This window comes from Colletotrichum aenigma (genome assembly GCF_013390185.1).
Source record: "Colletotrichum aenigma strain Cg56 chromosome Unknown KSG_Cg56_contig07, whole genome shotgun sequence".
NCBI classification, from domain to species: Eukaryota; Fungi; Ascomycota; class Sordariomycetes; order Glomerellales; family Glomerellaceae; genus Colletotrichum; species Colletotrichum aenigma.
This window is the reverse complement of record NW_023500913.1, coordinates 2,644,688-2,661,770: the sequence shown is the minus strand read 5'-3', so window position 1 is coordinate 2,661,770 and position 17,083 is coordinate 2,644,688. Positions and strand designations below refer to the sequence as shown.

Sequence of the window (17,083 nt, the reverse complement as noted above, 5' to 3'; positions counted from 1 at the left end):
CGAACCAGCTTTTCCTGCAGAGTTGTCTTCTTCACCCAAGATTCAAGGACACAGCATACCAAACATCTTTCATCCCGACCCATCTTGACGAATTGCTTCGAAATCCATACCTTCCAGAGCTGCCCAGATACACCTCTGCTATCCCCGGTCTGCTTTTTGACGCACTTAAGAAAGCGTCTCGGAGCCAAGGTGTTCGCCGACAGCCGTTTGGCGGAGTTCGTCGTGGCTTTCACAACCAGAAGTTCGATCCCTTTCAGCAGGGCTGTGAGATCATTTCGACGCGAGACTCCAAAGCCTCGGAATCAGTGACCTCATGCGAGGCTTGCCTTCGCCGACCATGCGAAGGCCCTACAGGTGACAGGTGGCGGGTTCAGCTCCACACCATTTCTCTTGATGACGCCGTCGAGCAAGATCCGTCACTTTTGTCTCCGGCACAACATCTTACGTCAAAATACACTGCCTTGAGCCAGGCCTTACGGAGTGGTGATGCTTGGAAAGGGCCACCCTTCACGATTGAGGATATCACTCTTGGGCCAGTCCGCCAGACCGGCAGTTCTTCGTCGAGGGCAAGTATCCCATCATCATGGGTGTTGACGTTCTCTGTGGACGGGCGAAGACTACAAGTGTTTTGCTCTCTTCCTTACTTGGGACAGCGCTCAGCGGGGTTGACGCCAAATGAAACCCAATCAGTCCTATGCCACGTGCCTCAAGTAGGAGAGTGGAAGGAACTGCGACGTGATACTCTATTGTCGTTCTTCTCAGGCCTACGCAAAGATGCACAGGTTGCTACTGATCAACAGGCTCAGATCAAAGCCCCCATGCCATGCAAAGTCCTCTCTATTGGAAAGGCCATGGGAGAGGAGGTAAAAAGCGGAGAGAGTGTTATGGTGATAGAGAGTATGAAGATGGAGATCAATATCAGAGCAAATGCAGCTGGAAAGTTCGAGACAAAGTGGAAGGTTGGAGATGCTGTAGGCGAAGGCGTCGTACTTTATTCAGTTGAGTGAAGGCAGACTTCATGTGTCAACGCCATTTTGCTATCGAAGCATTTCTCGCAACATAGGCAAAACTCGTACGGTTTAAATTCAGAGTCAGCATTTAAACATATTTTGCCATCAAGATGACGACGTCCCGTAAAAACGCCTGTAGCTCAAGCTAGACGGACTCATTATCCCGTCATGTACCGAAACCTATCGTCAACAGCGTGCGCTTCATTGCGCCCCTCAGACAACCATGATCTATGAATTATTACCCTCGCATTGTTGGTCATGAAGACACGGCTCCGTTACGCACCGTACTGTTGGATGAGCATGACTAACAACATCACAGGTGCTGGTTACGTCAAGTCGGTCGGGAATAAAGTCGCAAAAGTCAAGCCTGGAGACGCAGTTCTTTTGTTCTTTGCTTTCTGTACCCAATGTCACAACTGCAAATTTGGCGCGCCAGGATACTGTGAGAGTTTCAATGAAATCAGAACTCGGGTACTGAAAAGATTTCGGTCGGCAGGTTTCTTTTTGGACAGTCTAGCTTCTCTCGGTTGGCTCGGGTGAAGCAAACATCGATAGTCAACGTTACTCGCCTCGTGAACAGCAAAGACGAACAAAAAATGCTGGCGCCTCTGGGCTGTGGCATACAAGTATGTTCAATTCCAAACTTGAGTGTTTATAAAGACTGACATGACGTTTAGACTGGTGCCGGAACTATAACAAAGCTAGCTGCGGCAACACAAGACGACACCGTCGCTGTAATTGGTCTTGGTGGAGTCGGCCTTGCAGCAGTGATGTTAAGGAAAAGCCTGAGCTTCAGTATTTTTCACTGTGAAATAATTCTGAAATTCCTCCCAGGCTGCGAAAATCACTGGCTGCCGACACGTCTTTGGAATTAACCACGTGCCTAGCCGGCTTGATCTCGCTCGGTCGCTTGGAGCAACCCACACCGTCAACACCGCAAACATCACCAACACGCTGACAGAAGAAATTAGGAAGCTCACTGGTGGGCCGGGGAGCACCATCACAGTAAATGCTACCGGGGTTGTGCCATTGATTAAACAAGGGCTCGAGTTCACCGCGAACCAAGGGAAGATGATTTTGCTAGGCGTTGCGCCAATGGATGCAAGCTTGGATCGGCCTATTGTTCCACACATGGTGGTAAGTCAAATGTGCTGTGCAGATGGTAGAGGCTTCGACCTGACTCGATACAGAGTGGCAAGCAGTTGCTGGGCAGCATGGAAGGAGGAGTATACCCTGAGGGTGTGAGTTTGTGTCTGTGAGACTCGGACAATTGGCTGAATCATCATTCAGTATATCCCTCAGCTTATCCAATGGTACCATGAGGGAAGGTTCCCATTGGAGAAGCTTATCAAGACCTACGATGTAAGTACTGGGCCCTGCACGCAGATTCTAATACTGATGTGACTTTCCCTGAAGGTGAAGGACTTTGAGTTAGCTGTGAAGGATATGGAGGATGCAACTACAATCAAACCAATTTTGATTTGGTCGTAATTGAGGGAAATATGAATGCTACTTCATTTTCTTACTATGATCTTCCGATGTATATCTACTTTCGCCCTTCTGATATGCCTATTATCGTTTTCGTCCCTATCGTTGTTGTCATCGTCGTCCTGGTCTTCCTCCCCAATGTCGTCTATGCCCACACCCATCCGGTTAGCTAGACGTATTCGCATGATTGTAAAAGTAGAAACTTTTTATTCGACGCTGTGATGTAGAAAGTACGAGGGCGTTGATGCAAACTTCCGACCGAGTGCATCAAACAACCCAAGCTGGCAGACACCATCGACATCCAGCAAAACTGAAGATCATTGAATACGACTTCAATCTGGAAATTTTGGATGACTTGATTCAATGTCTCGAAAGAGAAGTGAATGCATTGTATTGAAATGTCTTGCAACTAACTGACGACTTGCTTGTTCAAGAAAAGCGTCTGATTATTGCAGAAAGCTTTCAGACCGTTTGCGCCCCACTCAGTTCCAATACCACTTTCTTTGTGACCTCCGAATGGTGCGAGAGGTGACAGATCAAAGTGTGTGTTGATCCAGACATTTCCTGCTTGGATCTGCTTGGCTACTTCGGCTGCTTTCTTCAAATCATTCGTCCACACAGATGCTCCAAGACCCATCGAAGTGTCGTTGGCCCGAGAAATAACCTCATCTTCGCTGCTCCACGATAGAAGAGGGACTATAGGACCTGTTCAAATGCATCAGAGGAGAGTCCCAGGGAGAGTAATGAGTGGCTGCAGGGAGATCAAAGAACTTACCGAAGGGTTCCTCGACAACGAGACGAGACTTCTCAGGTGGCCGATCAATGATTGTGGGGGTGATGAAATAGCCTTGCGACTTCTCAATGTTGCCTCCCACGGCAACCTTCCACCCCTGAGATTCAATGTCCGAGAAGAATGTCTTGACTCGTTCGTACTGCATGGAGTTTTGCAGGGGACCATGAGTGATACCTGGCTGTGAGCCATCTCCGAGGTTGTACCCCTTTACGTGCTTAACCAAGGCTTCCTTGAATTGATCAAAAATGGACTCATGGACGTATATACGCTTGAGGTTTAGGCAGATCTTATGGAGGAGTCAGTGTGGATCACGAGGAGAGGGGAAGGGCTTAACACATACCTGGCCGGAATTGAGGAAAGCGAAGAAGGCAACCTGCCATCATTAGCTAGGAGATTGCACGGGTAAAGAAATCGCCTCACCTTCTCAGCGACCTTATCAACATCCACGTCTGGGAACACGATGGCGGGATCGTTTCCTCCCCTGTCAACGTCAGTCTTGACCTGGTTAAAAATCTTGTTGTTTGGAACATACAATTCCAGAGTGACCCTCTTCAAAGTTTTGCTTGCACTCTGCATCACTAGCTTTCCTGTCGTTGTGGATCCAGTGAAGCTGATCTTGTCAATACCCGTGTGGCTTGTCAACCAAGGACCGAGGTCATCATCTCCACTCAAGGACTGCACAACACCCGGCGGGAAGAATTGCTGTGCCAATTCAACCAACTTCAGCCCGCAGTATGGAGTGAATGGGCTACGTGTTCGTCAGCACCTACGACAAAGTATTTATCGGCGTAAGTGTACTTACGAGGGCTTGACGATGATGACATTTCCGGTCAGGAGGGCCGGCGCAATCTTGCCCGTGGCAAGAAGGAGGGGAAAGTTCCAAGGCACAATGGCCCCGACCACACCCAGAGGAGTCCACCGAGTGATGATGGTTCGATGATCATTGTCCTCTACAACATCCTCTGGCAGTGAGATGCCAGCCATGCCTCGAATCCAGCTAATGGCAGCATCTGTCTCAGCATCTGCTTGAGGAATCTAATTGGTGTCAGCCTGGCTCAGCAGTTGACTTCTTCGAAAGTGAGGTCATGCTGGTATCATACAGGCTTTCCTTGTTCAGAGATCAAGAGATCTCTAAACTGAGTGCGATAGCTGTCGACGGCATCTGCATAGGCCAGAACAGCCTTCTTCCGGTCTTCGTACGGAACTTTGGACCATGTCTTGAAGGCATCTTTTGCCGCAGCGACCGCAAGATCAAGATCCTCGCGTGTAGCCACAGGCACCTCTGCTTTCGCAGTCAGGTTTGCTGGATTGATGCCATTTCGAGACTTCTCCGTCTGAGAAGGTTTTCCGTTAATGATTTGGACAAAGTGGTCGCTGAAGCTCAGCGTCTTTGAGCGGTCACCATTCGTGGTAGCAGCCATGATGGATGATATTTGGCGTTGGTGTAGCACTGGCTTGGAAATGACAAGGTGTACCCCGCACTGATATTTGAGTTTTACTGGCAGGATACTGGTAAATATAAGGTAGGTAAAGGTATAAGTGCGTCTTTGAACGGAGATCCGTGAAACTTCGGGTACTCAGCGGGCAACCTAATTACCCCGCAGCTGAAGACGTTCTGGAGACCGGACCGACTGCCAAGGCGAGGAGCATCGCCTCTCCACGCCCCTCCACAGATCCTCGGCTATGGTGATCGTCCATAGGCTCGCCGTCTGAATGAATCCTTTTCAGTTCATGGCGCATATGCATGTCTCAGAACCGTTGAATCCGTTTACCGATGTATTCGCCCAACTTCGGTTCATGCGTACTCGGGCGTGGTGATTGGCTCAACAACCTGCATCCGCCATGGGGACTTGGGACGATGGCCATATTTCTCTTGAGTGCCTATGATGAATTGAGGTATGAAACTATGACTCGATCCTGGTGAACCATTCTTTCTTGCCTTCCTTCACCTTGACCGCAGCCCTCCGAACCAGCGGATCTCCCACCGCTAAACGCAACTTTTCGGCTGTGGCTGGTGAGTTCAGCACAAGTGGTTCCCTAACGTGGTTCATCTCTCGAGCTGCCTTGACAGCTTCTCTCAGCGCAAAGAAAACCGTGCATCCCAAGAACAGCGGCGGCTCTCCCGTTCCCTTACTGCTCTGGATAGAACGCAGTTTGCTCCAGCTAATTAGATTTCCTTCCGAATCGTGTTGCAATGTCGAGACATTGAACTGTTGAGGAATATCGGAGAATCCTGGAACATTGTCAGCGAGATGGCCAGATACGTAGAGAAAAGGAACAGAGTGTTGCTCACCTGGAATTTTGTACGTGCCGGGGCCTTTGGTAAAGAGCTCTCCCGACTTGGTCCACAAGGACTCCTCCATGGTGAACAGGCCTTGGCCTTGAACAAAAGCGCCCTCTATCTGACCATAGTCGATTGCTGGGTTAATGGAGCGACCAACGTCCTGTGCTAATTCAGCATATAATCATCGGTGATTGGAAAGCTGGGCCACTTACCATCATGATGTCCGTTCGAAGAACCGTCGAGTCTCCTGTCAAAGTGTCCAGTTCAACCTCACTGATCGCACTAAGACAATGCTAGTCAGCATACACCTAAGACCTCAGTGGACACTATTGAAACTTACACGCCCTGAGTCCAATAGTAGTACCTGCACCTTGGGCATCAGCAAAGATTACCTGTCACGATCAGAGGAGCGAAGACTTACATAGGCAAAGGATCTTTCCAATTACCCCATTCGTATCCGATTCGTGGCATCTTCCAAAAGCCGTTTGCAGCCAAATTGACTCTGTCCGTGTACGCAGCATGTGCAATCTTCGACATGGGTGCATCAGCCCCATATTTCTCTCGGTATGGTGCGAGACGTTCTCTGAGTTGATCGCAAGCGTTTTTCACAGCTTGACCGTTGAGGTCACTCCCGGAGGATGCGGCGGTCGGAGAAGCGTTCGCAACCTGATCAGTCTGGGAGTCTTTGTTAAAGACCTCATCGACACTGACGCCCAGCTCCTCGGCAGCAACTTGGGCCATTTTCGTGTAAAGGCCCTGGCCCATCTCGGTTCCACCATGATGCAAAAGCACCGAGCCATCTTCATAGATCTTGACGTATGCTCCCGCTTGATTCAGATGAACAGCCGTGGCAAAACTAAGATGAGTCAGTCAGTACTTGGGTCCATCAGTCAGAATTAGTGAAAACTCACCTGAGGCCAAACTTGGTTGGGATCTTCGAAATGCCCCGTTTCTTGAATCGGTGCTTAGAGTTGAACTCCCTAATTGCAGCCTTGCGTTTCTCGTAGTCAGAGTTGACGGTGAGTTGGTCCAACATGGTCGGTACGTGGAAGTCGTCGGTGATCTCTTGCAAGAATGGGGTTCGCTGGCCGATCTCGTAAAGGTTACGGCGGCGGAGATCGTCAACATCAATGTGAAGAGCCTCTGATATTTTGTACATCATGCTTTCGCAAATGTACATGCCCTGGGGACCTCCAAAGCCGCGGAAGGCTGTGTTGCTGACTGTGTTGGTCTTGCAAACCCAGCCTCGGATCCAAGCATGTGGGATGTAATAGCAATTGTCGATGTGGGTGCAAGCACGATCCCTAGTAGTGTTTAGTCAGTGGGCGATATGCATGAACAAAATCTACTCACATAACTGCGCCACTCATGTCAAGTGATGCTCCTCCGTTATTGTATACATCCATGTCGAGAACCTGAATCTTGCCGTGGGAGCTTACGCCTACTTTCCAACGTGATTGGAAAGGGTGTCGCTGGCCGGTGATGGCCATGTCTTCGTCGCGATTGAGCATCATACGCACCGGCCGATTTGCGCTTCGAGCTGCGAGGGCGATGTACATTGCAATTGGGGTGCTCCTGGACTCCTTTCCGCCATAAGCTCCACCCATGCGACGAACTCTCATATTTACACGACTCATTGGGAGCCCCAACACCTGAGCGACGAAGACTTGATTCTCCATGAGATTTTGAGTCGAACAGTATACCTCCATGGAGCCGTCCTCAATGTGCGGGATAGCAAGTGCTGCGTTGGTCTCGAGGTAGAAGTGTTCTTGGCCACCCATTTTGGTGGTACCTTCGATGATGTGGTCGCAGTTGCTCCAGGCCTCCGCGAGAGAGCCTTCGACAGCATCGCCCTTTCGTAGTTGCTTTCCATGCTTGAAAAAGCTTTCTGCATTGATCGCTTCGTCGATAGTGATAATGGCTGGGAGATCTTTGTAGACAACTTCAACGCGGTCCGCAGCCGCCCTGGCCTGGAGAGCTGTCTCTGCATAAATCAACGCAATGACCTGTCCGTAGTAGCGGATGGTGTCTTCGGCGAAGAGCTCTTCGTCATGCACCACGGCACCCCAGATATTTGTTCCTTTGGCTGGACTATTCTTGTCGATGTACCCGACAACACCAGGCATCCCCAAAGCCTCAGTGTAGTCAACACTGAGCAATTCAGCATGTGCTCTCTTAGCGAGAATCAAAGCACCAAATAACTCGTTATGCTGCCGAGGCATATCATCAAGGTACTCGGCTTCGCCTGTGCAATGCTTTAATGCAGACAGATGAGGAATCGGCCTCCCCACAGTCTGGGTTCCTCTGTTCTTCATGGAAGCAGTGAAGTTGTCTCGGTAGCCGGACGAAATATCGCGATGGATCTCTTGGATGAGATCAGCGCTGACTTTGGCCAGACCCAGTTCGTGAACGACCTCATGCCAGAATCGGAAGAACATGGAGATTGTCAATACTATGCCACTTGTCAGCTTGGTCTACTACTTTTGGGGAACAAACATGAAAATACCCACCTCTGCGGTATTGTGCCATCCCACCGGGTACACCGTACGCAAGGTCGAACTGTTCCAAAAGTGCATCTGTAGCTATCTCTAGAGTTGCAGCCTCACCCCAGCGCTTTCCGCGAACTGCTTCCTGTGCCTTCTCCGCCATCACAGTGGTAGGCGCCATCCCGCCGAACGCAAACGCACAATCTTCGACGAAACCGTCTTCATCAAGTCGGACTCTCAGGCCTGCCGTAACAATGGCAATGTCGTCATCCTTTCTCTTGGCCTGTTTGTACGCTTTGGTTACCTCACGAGCACCCACAGGTGGAAGTGGTACAACAATCTGAGTTATGACACCATCTTCTGGCAGGGCAGTAGTGCGGTAGCGGATGAACCAGGACGATAGGGGGATGTCAAATGTTCCCTTTGCATGCGACGTCACAACGACCTTAGCTCCCGCTGCCAGGAGCACAGGCGCTGAGTCCGAGATGGGGCTGGCTGTGGCCAAGCTGCCAGCAAGACTCGCAACATTGCGGATCTGACGGCCAGCAAAGTAGCGCAGCTGCTTCCGCAGTGCCTCAAAGGCGAAGGCCCGGGGTCCAAGCTTTCCATAAAGGTCGCTGCACAGTTCTTCGACTTTGCTCAGAGTGAAATTGCCAGGAATGAAGATCTCATTCAGTGCGCTGAGCTCGGCTTGTGTCTGGGGCAAAGGCTCCCGGAAGGTATTGAGCTCTGCGATGTCTGCTGCAAAGACGTTGACCTGGTATGCCAACTTCTTGAAGCGAACCTCGATCTGTGTTTCACTCGCACCTCCCACAATTTTCGCTGCTGGGTAGGCGGCCTTGACTTGTAGTAGCTGCTCCAGATTTGTGGGTTTGAACCAAAGTCTTCGGTTATCGCCATAGCAGATAGGTCGTGGTTGGTATTTCCAGAGCGTCGGTGGGAATATCGGCTCGGTTGTCGGGTCATATGGAACCAGAATCTGCTTGGTGACCATTTCGTCGGGCTGATTGGAGGTGATAGGCTCTTCCTTTGGTCTGGGGGCGGATATGGGAGTGTCCATCATGTTTGGAGAGGGTTCCTGCTCGACTGGGAGACAGGAACTGGCTTTCTCCTTCGGTCCATCTCGACAGCATCCTCCCTTTCTTCCACATGGACCGGCCTTGTCGGAGTTCAGCAAAGTCTTAATATCCTCATCATCTTCAGATGTAGGAGGGCTAGGCTCCGGCTGTGCAACCACGTCATTTATGTCTGCGGGCTTTGGGTTGTCTCGACAACATCCACCTGGCCGACCGCACGATCCAGGCTTATTCACGGAACTGGGAAACCCATCTTCATCATCTTCTGATAAGGGCGGGCTTGGTTCAAGATTTTCTTCATCCTCGTCGGCCTTTGCCAGGACGCCATTGAGATCCTCTGTGACAAAGGTACGTGCGGCTTCGAAGATGGGTTTATACCCGGTCTGCCCTAGTATCAACGACCTGTTGGGTGGCCATATGCTGTCAAAGGAACACTCACACATCTACAGAGATTACCGTCGAGATGGCCTTGAAGTTCGACGTCGGAATTGGTGAGGTGGAACTTCCCATTCCGGTAGGAGTTTCTGACCAATGCGTATAGACTCATGACGATTCCCGGTGTGCAGAATCCACATTGTGTGCCGCTGCAATCGTCAGCTCTTAACCCTGATTAACGATCCTCCGTCTATGCTCGGAGCGGCAGCTGCTCTGAATTGCCAGGTAAAAGGAACGAACTGACGTACTGCATTTTTGCGATCCTTTCTTGCAATGGATGAGGGTGGTTGACATTACCAAGCCCCTCAATTGTTATTAGACTTTTTCCATCGACACCAATCAGCGGATACAGGCAGGCGTTGACAGCAAGATGCTTGATTGCTCTGTCTCCCTCCGCAACTTGTAGCACGACGGTACAGGCGCCGCATCCACCCTCACCACATCCCAGTTTGGTGCCCTTGAGACCATCTTGAGCTCGGATCCAGTCAAGGAGAACCCAGTCGGGGTTGGGATTCTTCACAGTGACCGGCCGTCCATTGACAAAGAACTTCAAGACTGACGTCTGGTACGTGGATTTGATAAGGGATGAAAGGGTCTCGGTTCTGTTGGTGTGCCAATCTTCGCTATCGGAGTCCGATGGAGGCGGCGAAGGTAGACGGTCCATGTTAGGTATGATTGTGAATGGTCTCACGTCGCAGAAAGGCCAAGTGCAAATCGGTTTACAATTAGGAGACAAATTCCAGGAATATGCGTACCATTATCAAAGATAACAGCCGTCTCAAGAAGAGGGGCATACGGCATCGGGCTACCGACTCCCGTGGCTGACATTTCCAGCATAAGCACCAGTGTAACCGACACGGCTTATCGGAAGCACCCCAGATATCCACTTACGCTAAATTTTGTGAAGCCGTTCCCGATGCAAGTCTCTCGAAAACGGCATCGAGACTAGTCCACAGCTTGGTCTGGAGGGGCACAAGGTGAAGAGTGGGGGCATACGAGGAGGGGGCGCACTTACAAGGGGGTCAAGATCTGGAACTCCCCCACTCTAGGCGACGAACTCATCTAGATATGGCAAGCGAAGGCTTGACTAATAGTAACACTGGATTTAGCCCCTCGTATCCCAGGAACAGTATCTCGACGTACACAGCTCTTCCGGGGTACAGACCGACGGACGACCCTTGGAGAGAATCGTGCAGTCGAGCGTCCGAACGCGGCCGGGCTTGTTTAGTTGAAAAGATCTAGTCACCGCAAAAACACACATATCAACTAGGTTTGATTTCGCGCAATCACCGGGGTTATTTATTGACCGGAGGACAAAAAGTATGGTATCCGATCCAGCAAATACTGGTATTTCACCAATCCATTCAACCTACGATGCGCGAATTGAGGCTATTCGCGAATATGAGTATCCTATGCTCAAAGGTAAAGCAAGATGAGTACAAGAGTCCCGGCGTTTTGAAGGCAAACCCGCTGACATATGATCATAGATCAGGTCTACCTCGATCATGCGGGTATGACTCTACCGGCGAAATCTCTGATGACTTCATTCGGGAATGAAATGTCAACCACCCTGTTTGGCAACCCTCATTCAACATCCACGTCATCTCAGCTGTCCACTTCACGAATAGAGGACATTCGCATGCGCGTGCTTCAGATGTTCAACGCAGACCCAGCCAGGTTCGATGTAGTCTTCGTTGCCAATGCGACGGCTGGCATCAAGCTCGTGGCCGAAGCGCTACGAGGCACACCAGAAGGATTCGACTACATTTACCACCAATGGAGTCACACCAGTCTGGTTGGCGTGAGACAAGAAGCCAAAAACAGCATGTGTGTTGACAGCGAGGGAATGATCAATTGGCTGGATAAACAGTCCCGCGACTGTCAAGTTCGCGCTGATAGGCCAACGCTTCTCGCATATCCAGCCCAATCAAATCTCGACGGTCGACGTTTGCCCCTGAGCTGGTGCAATCTGGCACGAACATCAAAAGAAGAGAAACGAATTGTTACGTTGCTGGATGCGGCTTCTTATGTTTCAACTTCTGTGCTCAACCTTTCCGATCATCATTCTGCACCAGACTTTACGGTCTTAAGCTTCTACAAGATATTCGGCTTTCCGGACGTGGGGGCTTTGGTCGTCAAGCGAGAGTGTGCAGACGTTTTGGTGAAACGAAGGTATTTCGGTGGAGGTACGGTGGACTCAGTTATCAGTGGACCGGAAGCTTGGCACGCTCGGAAGACAGGGAGTATTCATCAACTCCTCGAGGACGGCACTCTCCCTATACACAACATACTCGCTCTAAACACTTCTATGGATACACATTTCCGACTGTTCGGCACTATGAACGATATATCGACACATGCTTCTTACCTGTCCAAGAGACTGAAGCGCCGCCTGCAAGCACTTCGACATGGTAACGGGACGCCTGCGTGTGCAGTTTATTCAACCGAGCCGGAGCATCACAATGATGTCGCATGTGGGCCAATAGTAGCGTTCAATCTCAAGAACGAGTACGGTTCCTGGATTTCTCTTGCCGACTTTCAGAAACTGGCGAGCCTGCAGAACCTGCATCTCCGAACAGGCATTGTTTGCAACCCCGGAGGATCGTCTGCAATACTTGGACTGTCATCCTTCCAAGTAAAGAAGAACTACGCGGACGGTTTTAGATGCGGAGACGACAACGATCTCATCAATGGCCAGCCAACGGGAGTCATTCGAGCCAGTCTTGGGGCGATGAGCACGGAGTCAGATGTCGACAGATTCATCAATTTCGTTCATGAGTTTTACGTAACGAGGGGTGATATTACGGCAAAACAAGACGGTATTCAGTATGGCCAAGACGTCACTACTGGCACCATACAAGACATAATTGTGTACCCAATCAAGAGCTGCAAAGGCTTTCATATCCCGAAACACACAGCCTGGAAAGTGCGGCCTGAAGGACTCATGTGGGATAGAGAATGGTGCCTCGTGCATCGCGGCACCGGCCGAGCTTTAAGCCAGAAGAGGTACCCTCGCATGGCTTTACTACAGCCAAGTATTGATCTCAGAAATGGGACTTTGAGCGTTGTTTACTTGGGCTTCACACCTCCCGGCACACCAGACTCTGTCTCAATCCCCCTGAAGGAGGACTCAGACGTGAGTGATTCACGAGGCCTTCTTGAATGGACGGTCTCCAGAGTATGTGGTGAGACTGTTAACGTGGAAAGATACATCTCTCATCATATCAGCGAGTTCTTCTCCAAGGCACTTGGTGTACCTTGCGACCTCGCTCGTTGCTCGCCCAAGATTCACAAAGAAGCTATGAGGCTAGGGAAAGTCCGTCGGCTCCCGGGAGTGTGCCCTCAAAGCCCGTGGAATCAGAAGGGCTCCTCGGCCCCCACATGCACGACGCTGGGGACGACTCGGCATGATACAAAAGGTCACCATATTCTTCTTTCCAACGAAAGCCCGATTCTGGCAGTCACCACATCCAGCGTGGAAGCTCTGAATGCTGCGATTCGAGCCAGCGGTGGCCGAGATGTATTGCCGGATGTGTTTCGCGCTAACATTGTCATTGCATCTTCACCGGAAGCGTCCGCATACTCCGAAGATGACTGGTCGGACATTCGTATAGGTGCGTTGAGCTTCAGAGTTCTCGGTCCTTGCCAGAGATGTCATATGGTCTGCATTGATCCTGAGACAGGGGTCAAGGGCGCCGAACCTTTTGTGTCACTTTCGAAGACAAGGCGATTCGATGGCAAGGTCTGGTTCGGAGTTCACATGACCATGGACCGGCATGTAACCACTGACGATTCGTCGGAGGAAGACCACGTAGTCAGCGTGGGACAATCTGTTCTGGGTAACCCGGCCAAGTCTCCGAATTTGCCGGAGTCAGCTTGAGAGAGCGTTGGTGCCATTTGGGGTCGTTGGGAAACCCCACGATCGATACCTGCATCCGGATGTGATTGTCTGGATATCTTGAAACTGATAAGAGTCAAAGATAGAGGCTGATAGTGCAACACCAGCATTTTCGTGGCTACCAAGACTCAGGCTTCTGGGGTGGGTTCAAGAGTGGGGGGATAAGAGTGGGAGCAAACACCGGTTGATGAGGTCTGAGGTATCTCGCCTTGGGATGATCACACCCTAGCCTCAATTATAAGAGATTCTTCAGATGCAGGTAACTGTTCTAGTCATTGACTCTTCAATCGCGGGGAAGTGCTGTGCATGTGACGCTGCAGGCATCTACTTCTACGGGCATGGATGACAACACTTGCTTAGCGAAGCATGCATGCACCACGGCCTGTAGACCTCAACGACACACCAAACTCCTTTATACGTTAGTGTCCTATCCAAGAAAAGAGGAATAGTGCATATGACGCCACAGAGAACGACGATCAAAGATCTCGGACTGGACGTCGAAAACAGCTTGTCATAGAACATTGAGGTTGCCTTCTCGTTCATGCAGGGCAAACCTCTTGAAGGAGCCGAGCGTTTCGCCCCCTGATTATTGATATCTCCGGCTTAGGCTGGCGGAACTTTCTTCCCGATACCCCTGGATCTGGTTGAGTAATGATATCGATTTCAAGAGTGGGGGGCATCTAGCTTCCAGCACCCACTTCTGTGCCCCACCCTCAGAGTGAAATTTGGCGATAGCTTCAATTTTGAAGCTGCTTTTGACGGCTGATGCAAGTGTCAATGAAGAGTTGCTCACAGTATAGCATATGATTACTAGTCGCAATTACTTTATTTTCATCGAGTGATTATGAAGTTGCTGCTTCGCCCGGCCGGCTCTTAGGAAGTAGCGCCCTCGAGCTTCAAATTGTCAATGAGACCGCTTTGAACATAGGCATGGAAGCTCGGTGTCACCATTTTGAGCGTGGGATGCTGATGAGATTGTTGTGGCGAAAGACTTAGCTCAAGAGCTACCTGCCGACCCCTCAGATCCCCCATTCTCCTCCTTATATACATCATACTTGTACGACGATCCGGGGTGGTCGCTCCGCAGCCCCTTCTGGCCCTGCCCATAAACCTTCTCTCTCGCAGTAAGCTGCACATCCTCCGCCGGCGGCTCGGGGTACAGACCGCGACGTCGCAGTTCGGGAATGAGAAGATCAACAACATCCTCAAAAGAGCCGGGCGTAGTGACGTATCCAATGTTGAACCCATCCAAGTCACCCTCGCGGATCCAGTGCTCCATCTCGTCTGCCACCTTCTCCGGGCTTCCGACCGACACCGGGCCGAGGCCACCGATAGCCGCCCGCTCGGCAATCACGCGGGGCGTCCACTTCGGGACGTGCTCGCTTGTGGTCGTGAACGCGTCCAGGATACTCCGCACCTTGTGCGCCTCCAATGAGTCGGCCGCAGTGACCTCCTGGTCGACTGGGATCTTGGATAGGTCGATGCCCGTCCAGCCGCTGACCAGGACAAGACCTCCAACGACCGATGCGTACTTCTTGAGCTCTTCGTGCTTAGCCTTGGCTTCCTCGTCGGTACGGCCGACGATTGGGGTGAAGGTGGCGAAGAACTTGACGGATTGAGGATCTCGACCGAGTGCTGCCGCCCTGTCTCTGATCTCCTTGACCTTGGGCCTCAGAAGCTTGGGCGAGTGGGAGGATACGAAGATACCTTCGGCATGTGTTGCCGCAAACTCTGAGCCTGCTGCTGACGTGCCTGCCTGGAAGAGAAATGGGGTTCTTTGCGGCGAGGGATCGACAATGTGACGAGTATCAAGTTCGAAAAACTTTCCGTGGTGGTGAATCGTGCGGATCTTATCGGGGTCGGCGTAGCTGTCGTTCTCGGGGTCTGGCGAGATGGCATCGTCTGCCCATGAACCCTCCCACAGCCTGAAGTTCTCAAATTAGTTGGGGGCCATCGTCAAAATGTCGCTGAAGAAACATACTTGTACAGAACGCGCAAGTACTCATCCGCCTGTGCGTATCGCTCGTCGTGAGGGATCGGGCTGTCTAGACCAATGGCCTTGAACGCTGCCTTCTTCCATGAAGTCACAATGTTCCACCCAATGCGACCTCTAGTAAAGTGATCCAAGGTAGAGAACCTCTTTGCAAGTAGAAATGGCGGCTCGAATGACGTTGATGCGGTGATGGCGAATGAAAGGTTCTTCGTCACGGCAGCCATGGCACTAATGGGCTATCATCTGGTCAGGAATTCCCTTCTTCACTCTACCAGGAGTTGACTTACGATTGTGGGGTCCGTCATGGGCCACTGAGCCGCACGGCGAATGCAGTTGTCAAGACTTCCCTCGTACGTATCGTATCCGCCGTAGGTGTCGGCAAAGAAGAGTGAGTTGATGCCACCCCTCTCCAGGAGCTTCGCGAGTTCGATCCAATAGTTGAGGTCGCGCTTCGTCGCGGACTTATCTTCTGGGTTCTGTGATCCTCCCCGTCAGTCCATCGAATTCCTGAATACCGTCAATCAGCTGCGCTTACCTTCCATTGCCCGGGTGACAGGTGCCCAATGGTGGACATGTCGAAAGCATTCAGCAAAATCTGCTTCTTGCCCTCACCCTTAACGCCATTCTCGCCATTGGTTGCGCTGTGAATCGGGACTGAAGTCATTTTCACCCGCTTTCTCTCCGGTGATTCAGACATTGGTTCAACCTCTCGTCAATCGGCAACGAAACTGTCCAGGTCTCATCCCAGTCCCCAAACCCGCGGGGCTTGAAGGCGCCTTTATCATCTCTTCATGTTCATGATCCTGAAGTCGCTTCCTTGGCCGGAGGGCGCGCGATGCATGGAACTGGATCAAAATCCCACATTTCGTCATCGCCGTTGTCGCCCGCCGCGTGGGACTCGCGCGGGATATTATCTGCAAGAATCTCCAATTGCGACGGCCCCAGATGCAGGGCGAGGCTCTGGCGTGATTGCAGGTGTGGGTGGTGCCATGGCCGCAAACCAAACGGATTCAAAGCAGTTACGTTTAGAGCCCAGTCTTCGATCGGCTATTTTAGTTCCTGACGGGCGTTAAACCCGTTTAAATTGGCGAGCCATGCGATATCTGATTTAACAAGCCGGAGGGATCCCGACGCTTGCCTTGCTGTAGCGGGGATACCGCAGGTCGAGACTTGTCGATGAGCGGGTCGCGACTGCGTCGAATGTCACGAGAATTGCCATCAACACTCAGGTAATAAGGTTTAGTAATATTGACGATTTTCACTTGAGCATCTTATGTCTGATGGGTTGATGAGCCGACCGGCTGCGTAAGACGGGAGGCCCCCGCTATTGGCGGTACAGCCGACATCTAGGTTTCGGCATCACCCGACTGTGGACTCATCGTGACAAGGACTTTGCAAGTTGGATATTTGTGAGAAACACACGAGGAAATCCAATCACTTATTTGGGTGGCCTTAACCAGATTGCTTACTCAAAGTCTTTCCCGACCAAGATTGAAAAGGAAAGACTCGACCAAGAGTGATTACGGCTGAATCATGGCTGCGACATACTCCCAGCCAAATTTTTGTTGAAAGGGAAATAACAAAAATCGTCGGCTACCATCGGAACAAAATCTGTAATTG

General features: G+C 51.1%; 5 protein-coding genes across 5 annotated transcripts; 2 read left to right on the top strand and 3 right to left on the bottom strand.

The window, feature by feature from the left end:
• Positions 1–1,606: 1,606 nt before the first annotated feature.
• On the top strand, positions 1,607–2,451 carry xylB-1 (Aryl-alcohol dehydrogenase; the record flags this gene model as incomplete). Its single annotated transcript, XM_037326225.1, has 6 exons — positions 1,607–1,636; positions 1,688–1,744; positions 1,845–2,147; positions 2,201–2,251; positions 2,301–2,372; positions 2,446–2,451. The coding sequence occupies 6 exons, from the start codon at positions 1,607–1,609 to the stop codon at positions 2,449–2,451; spliced, it is 519 nt and encodes a 172-aa protein (XP_037175863.1).
• A 456-nt stretch (positions 2,452–2,907) lies between these two features.
• FUS7-2 (putative aldehyde dehydrogenase FUS7) lies at positions 2,908–4,712 on the bottom strand (the record flags this gene model as incomplete). The annotated part of the gene is made up of 7 exons (XM_037326224.1): positions 2,908–3,203; positions 3,274–3,577; positions 3,632–3,664; positions 3,712–3,772; positions 3,824–4,039; positions 4,094–4,326; positions 4,392–4,712. 7 exons carry the CDS (start codon positions 4,710–4,712, stop codon positions 2,908–2,910), a joined length of 1,464 nt encoding a protein of 487 aa, XP_037175250.1.
• Positions 4,713–5,195: 483 nt separating this feature from the next.
• Positions 5,196–10,236, bottom strand: hxnS (Nicotinate hydroxylase hnxS; the record flags this gene model as incomplete). The annotated part of the gene is made up of 10 exons (XM_037326223.1): positions 5,196–5,524; positions 5,585–5,735; positions 5,788–5,857; positions 5,916–5,939; positions 5,997–6,431; positions 6,487–6,879; positions 6,929–8,027; positions 8,086–9,520; positions 9,577–9,721; positions 9,821–10,236. The coding sequence occupies 10 exons, from the start codon at positions 10,234–10,236 to the stop codon at positions 5,196–5,198; spliced, it is 4,497 nt and encodes a 1,498-aa protein (XP_037175857.1).
• A 658-nt stretch (positions 10,237–10,894) lies between these two features.
• Positions 10,895–13,452, top strand: nit-13 (Molybdenum cofactor sulfurase; the record flags this gene model as incomplete). The annotated part of the gene is made up of 2 exons (XM_037326222.1): positions 10,895–10,994; positions 11,060–13,452. The coding sequence occupies 2 exons, from the start codon at positions 10,895–10,897 to the stop codon at positions 13,450–13,452; spliced, it is 2,493 nt and encodes an 830-aa protein (XP_037175859.1).
• A 1,015-nt stretch (positions 13,453–14,467) lies between these two features.
• dmoA-1 (Dimethyl-sulfide monooxygenase) lies at positions 14,468–16,127 on the bottom strand (the record flags this gene model as incomplete). The annotated part of the gene is made up of 4 exons (XM_037326221.1): positions 14,468–15,395; positions 15,452–15,699; positions 15,751–15,939; positions 15,999–16,127. 4 exons carry the CDS (start codon positions 16,125–16,127, stop codon positions 14,468–14,470), a joined length of 1,494 nt encoding a protein of 497 aa, XP_037175959.1.
• Between the last annotated feature and the right edge of the window lie 956 nt (positions 16,128–17,083).